The 5,547-nt window shown below is 34.3% G+C and overlaps 1 protein-coding gene across 2 annotated transcripts; it reads right to left on the minus strand.

Moving 5' to 3' along the window:
- Positions 1-1,725: 1,725 nt before the first annotated feature.
- LOC128128144 (wax ester synthase/diacylglycerol acyltransferase 4-like) lies at positions 1,726-5,209 on the minus strand. 2 transcript variants are annotated; one of them, XM_052766998.1, is made up of 5 exons: positions 4,928-5,209; positions 4,087-4,662; positions 2,479-2,838; positions 2,234-2,371; positions 1,726-2,177 (listed from the first exon to the last, which is right to left on the minus strand). In XM_052766998.1, exons 1-5 carry the CDS (start codon positions 5,132-5,134, stop codon positions 2,004-2,006), a joined length of 1,455 nt encoding a protein of 484 aa, XP_052622958.1. In that variant the 5' UTR covers positions 5,135-5,209; the 3' UTR covers positions 1,726-2,003. The 2 variants fall into 2 exon arrangements, with proteins under 2 accessions (XP_052622958.1, XP_052622959.1); XM_052766999.1 differs by having other exon boundaries at positions 1,726-2,150; positions 4,928-5,203.
- Positions 5,210-5,547: the final 338 nt, after the last annotated feature.

Consider the following 5,547-nt stretch of genomic DNA (forward strand, 5'->3'; position numbering starts at 1 on the left):
GATATCACTTCTCTTTTTAGATATTTCAATAGTTGCTCCAGTGTTCGATAGTTCACTCCTCTGTGTTCAGGTGTTCCTTCCATTGTGAATGTTTTTCCCGTTCCAGTTTGTCCATATGCAAAAATGCATACGTTAAAGCCATCCAGGACTGATACCACTAGAGGCAAAGTTTGTGTAAAAACAACCTTTGCAAGTGATTGTGATAAGATAATTGGATGAAAATGAAAATGAATGATCACTGGAATTTGTTGTTGTTTACCTTGGTTGTCATCTGGTTTGAAAATATATATGGGTCAAGGTCCAAACAACCCCTGTTTTAAGCCAATAACAACAATGAACTCTTTAAGGATTTTCATCAAACAACTTGTGTGCGTCAATCTGAACTCAACCTTAACAGTAAAACAAATTCAAGTCGAAGTCTGAAAGTGTGAATGTGTCAAGGGCAGAATCATCCAAGAGTAGAAACAAAATCAACTTAACTCAATTGACAATTTTCAACAATCAATAATCGATTTTAATCAAATTATAAAAGCCTAAAACAAACACAACTTAACCCTCATATTCATCAGTAAATAAGACAAGTAGACGTGGAGAGGAGAGTAGAGACTAAACTTTGATAGGATTACGGAGGCCAGATGACAACGTCGGAGGAGGAGAAGATGGCGTCGGAGGAAGCGACTGTTATGGAAGCTTCAAATGGCAGCGACTGTTGTAGAAGCTTCAGAAGGCGAAGATTGGTTTAGCTTGGAGGATGATGACTGACAGATTGCGACAACGTGAATGGAAGAAAAGGACGATGTCGGAGGAGGGGCATATGACATCGAAGAAGAAGATGGCATCGTTTTAGAAGCTTCATTTCATGCTTTCATTCGTTCCTTCAAACTACAGAGAGAATTTCAAAAAAGAAATGAAACAAATGCAATGGAGTGAGAAGAACCCTAGCAGCAATTCCAACAATTTGACACTTTTTCCATTATTATTTTTTCCTGTTGACCTTAGTTGACCGATTAGGGTGCCTAGACCCGATAACCTCCATCTTTGACTGATTTTGACCATGTCCGATAGTAGGGTCCGATTAGCAATAAACGTCGACGGTGGAGGACCGCTAAACGCCTAGACGTCGATTAATCGGCCACCTAGGCCGATATTTGCAACACTTATATATATATATATATATATATATATATATATATATATATATATATATATATATATATATATATATATATAGTCGGTGACAACTGCTTTACGGTCACTAATTGTTTTTTTTTTCTTATAGTTCATCAGTGACCACTATTGGGTGGTCACTAATTGTTTTTCCCCATTTAAAGAGTAGACGTGTAGTTTTAAATAAGAGTAGTCAGTCATCACTATTTTTGGTCACTAAACCTCTAATACAGTGACCATTTTTTTTTTCAATAAGCTTCTAACATATTGACCATTATTCTTAGTCACTATATAGTTAACATAGTGACAATTATTTTAGTCATTAAATAGTTGTTATGATACGAAAGAAAAGTAGTTCAATTTTTTCGCGCTTTAGTGACCGAGTTAGTGACCACCACATATAATTCGTCATTAAATTTGTAGAATTATCAAAATTCAGTGACCACTTAAATTCTAGTGACTAAAAGATGCTTTCAGTGGCCAAATTTTAGGTCGTCACTAATAAGGACTTTTCATTTAGTGAATAGTAAAAAACAATGGATGACCCTACACACACGATAACCAAATTATTTCAATAAAACATTAAAATAAACATTTATCATTGATTACAAAAACAACAATGAAATTTATATGAGAATTTAACAATAAATATTATAACAAGATTAACATGACAATTACATCATAATCACATAAATAAACAATCCAAACATTACCGTCTTGTAATTTATGTATAGGCCTACCTCATCCAATGAGATAAGTTGTAATGAAGATCAACATTCTTTTCATGAAGTGACGTACAAAATTCACGAATATCACCGATTGAAATCACTATCATGTCATTTAGACTTCATTGCAGCATCGAATATCATGCTGAAAGCCTTCTCAGTGCAAGTCCGAAACTTCACAGGATCTATGAAACCTGTCTCAGCTCCTATAGTAACCCTCAACTGGTCCATGTAGCTCATTATCGTCACCACTAGACTCTGCAGAATCAGTATGCAAAACCCAAGCTAGATCAGTTAAATGGAGTAGAGATTATATATATAGTAGCAAAAATTGATGATACCTGTGGGGAATTGACGACCATGAAATACAACCCTTTAACAGGTTGATTCGAAAGTGCCATCTTTTCAACTGGTCCGATCATATTTGTCACTGCCATGCTTGGATTCCTTATCGTGTTGTGAACATATTGAGCTGCTGCCTTTAGATGGATTACGTACCCATGCCATTTCAATACAACTTAGATAATTAAAGATAGATAGAGAAATATAAGAATGCATTTGATCAGAGCTAACTATGTAGACATACCTCTGGACCTCTATATTTTCTCATTGATTCTAGTAGCATTCCAGTGAGATATACAGCAGCTGAGTTTCTCTTCCTTTTGATGATACTTTGTATTTCCTGAACAAATTTGAGCGGTTTCAAGGACTCGTCATACTGGTGAAGTTGTGGCAATGAAATATGCAAGAAAGCAAACTTGTTTCCCCATAGACTTTTAGATTCCTGATTTTGACACATCTCATTGAGAGACTTGAAACCATTAATATATCTTGTGTTAAGTAACACTAAGGCCGTTGAGCTTTCATTTTTTGCTTCTTCACTCGTTACATCCATGTATAATCTTGTCCCCAGAAAGATGATTCCACAAATTACATCATTTATTGTCTGTGTAACAATATATTGAGAAGGATGAGACTAAGTAACAAGCTGAAAAATAATACATAGCATAAAAAATATACAGGATCATCATGTTAAGTGTTAACTACATATTTTATTCGAAAGATGTTTAAATAAAAACCATAAAAATATTAGAAACAATGAAAACCGATCATTCATAGTTTAATAACTTGGTTTTTTTGTTTATTTGTTTTTAATAGCTGTTTAGTATTTATAAAGATAATATATATATCAAAAATATAAATACTAATAACTTTTTATATTGTACTATAATTTTCATTATCCATTTAACTTATAAGTAAAACAATAATGTAACAACATTTACAGTTTAGTCATCACAAATTTCTATTAAGTTATGAATACATTAATATAATCTTTTTTGATCGATATCCATATCTAAATGTCTAAAATAAGATTTTTTTTTTTCACAAGTTTTTTATTATAAACATTTGTTAGGAAATTAAAAAAATCTATTATATATATATATATATATATATATATATATATATATATATATATATATATATATATATATATATATATATATATATATATATATATATATATATATATATATACACTGGAGCAACGGCAAGGGCAGCGGTTACTTGGTCGACGTGGTGCAGGCAAGAACAAATCGTCCGAGAAATCGAGTGGGAGAGAACCGATGATGGTGTCTATTAAAGGAGGAAAAAGGGTTTCTACAATTTTACTGTGTATGTACCCTATGGGGATAACTTGTCGCCGATGGGCAGACATAAGATTTTATAGTGGGGTATAACTAGAAAGTCAGAGGTTGCACGATAGTAGAAAAAAATTCGAAAATTTTCGAGAAATTTTACACTGCGGCTAGAAAAGTCTAGGGTCGCACGGGCCATCGTGTGCCCTGTACTAAATCCGCCCATGTTGTCGTCCCTATACACTTATACAAAACGACGTTGTCCCATATTTTCCAGATAAATACATTTAAAAAATATGTATATATTTACGTTTATTTATTTTTTGGACGCTATGTTGTGCCTATAGCTTTTGGATACACGCAGAGAAAAAATTTCCTTCGTACCAAACCAATAGAGACGATTTATCGTCACTTTAGCTTTAGAAGTGAAAGTTTATTTGTCAACACTATAGTGACAATGGTTGTCCCTTAGGTTCCTCTGTAGGGAATTTGTTCTTCCTATAGGTTTTTGTCTTTTGTAGATGTTTATTCTTGTAGTAAAAGTATATATTACATACCACATGAAGGCATGACTTAATTTGCTTGATTTGATCTAGAGAGAATGTGATTGTCGTTATATTGATGGGATTGAACTCCACCCCTTTGTTGCCGGAGTGTATCGGGCTCCTTCTATCTTCCAAAAAACTGCTCTTTAAAACGCTCCAACCGAAATCCATAACAGTGTTTACTGCACAACTTAGTACCTGTGGTACACGACTAATTATGCTTTTAGGAACTTTTTCTGGCTTGAGAGAGTTCCGAAAAATTGGCAATGTTAATGGTAGAGAAGGATTATCTGCCCTTTGCAGACAAGAGAGAAGAGCACACATAAGAGAGTAACCATCACCAAGTGAATGGTGAAGCTTGAAAACAACGTTTCCAGACGCATTGCTTGTTGGGTACTTGATGATATGAATTTCCCATAGTGGCTTTGTTTGTGGTAATGGATCTTTCGCCATTTTTGATAGGTAATCATTGAAACAATGATCATATGATTCAGTTGATAATCCTTCAGGAAAACAAGGGATTCTTATATGGTCTTCCGCATTCACTTCTACTCTCTTCCACTGCTTCCCTCCCTGTTTGTCTTCCACCTGCTCATATAACCATGCAACCAGCAATTAATGGAATAGTAAGAAAAAAATACATGATCGATTTATTATATTTATGGGGTATACTTTTTCGGAATTGGTTGCTCACAACGTAATTTCTATTTCTATAGTTCCTACCTAAATCTTAAACACATATTACACTTCGTATAAACATGAAATAGATTTGTAAGAGCCATAACCAACATTTGCATGGTCAATCCAAGAGACAACAAGAGAGTAGCGATAGTAGTTAGAAAGGCAGTATTACCATAATGGAAGAGAAACGAGGGTTAATGGGAAGAAAGACATCGTTAACGAGTGCTAGGCTTGTAGAGTCATCAAATGGGTTCTCAAACTCCAAGACACAAAGAATAGAAATAGAAAGCACCGAGCTGTTGAAGTATTGCCCTGTCGGACTCACTGGCTCTGAAAGTACCACATCTTCCAGACCTCCTACCTTCACCCTCAAATCCATATCTTATATTTTGTCGTGTGTTTTGCTGCAAAATGCTCAAGTACTCTGTGACCTGGTTCGACTTGTTACAAGCTTAATATATAAGTACTTGTTGACTTGGTTTGCTCACAATTTATTATCTGGAAAGTCGCTCTTTCACACATAAGTTTGGTTGTATTTAAAGCAGTATGTTGCCATGGTTTGTACATCATGCTTAAAGATGATATATTATTTCTGGATTGAAGGAATGTGTGTTATGTCAATGGTGTTAATCAGTAATCACAGTTACGATCTGGCACATCTGTACATAGATATATAGTAGGCGATGTACGATTAAATCATGTATTACATTTAGCCTCCACCAAAAGTATTTTGAGTACGTAAATGAAAGATTCTTTTACTTGGTCCTTTGCCAATGTAAATCAATGTTATTT

This window comes from Lactuca sativa, chromosome 8 (assembly GCF_002870075.4).
Source record: "Lactuca sativa cultivar Salinas chromosome 8, Lsat_Salinas_v11, whole genome shotgun sequence".
Taxonomy (NCBI): Eukaryota; Viridiplantae; Streptophyta; class Magnoliopsida; order Asterales; family Asteraceae; genus Lactuca; species Lactuca sativa.

Bases quoted from the DNA above. Each gene is read 5' to 3' on its own strand.
- LOC128128144 (XM_052766998.1), bottom strand. From the start codon at position 5,134: ATGGATTTGAGGGTGAAGGTAGGAGGTCTGGAAGATGTGGTACTTTCA. The intron at 4,663-4,927 runs GTAATACTGCCT...TTATATGAGCAG, and splicing joins CTCGTTTCTCTTCCATTATG to GTGGAAGACAAACAGGGAGG. The intron at 2,839-4,086 runs GTATGTAATATA...ATTGTTACACAG, and splicing joins TTAAGTCATGCCTTCATGTG to ACAATAAATGATGTAATTTG.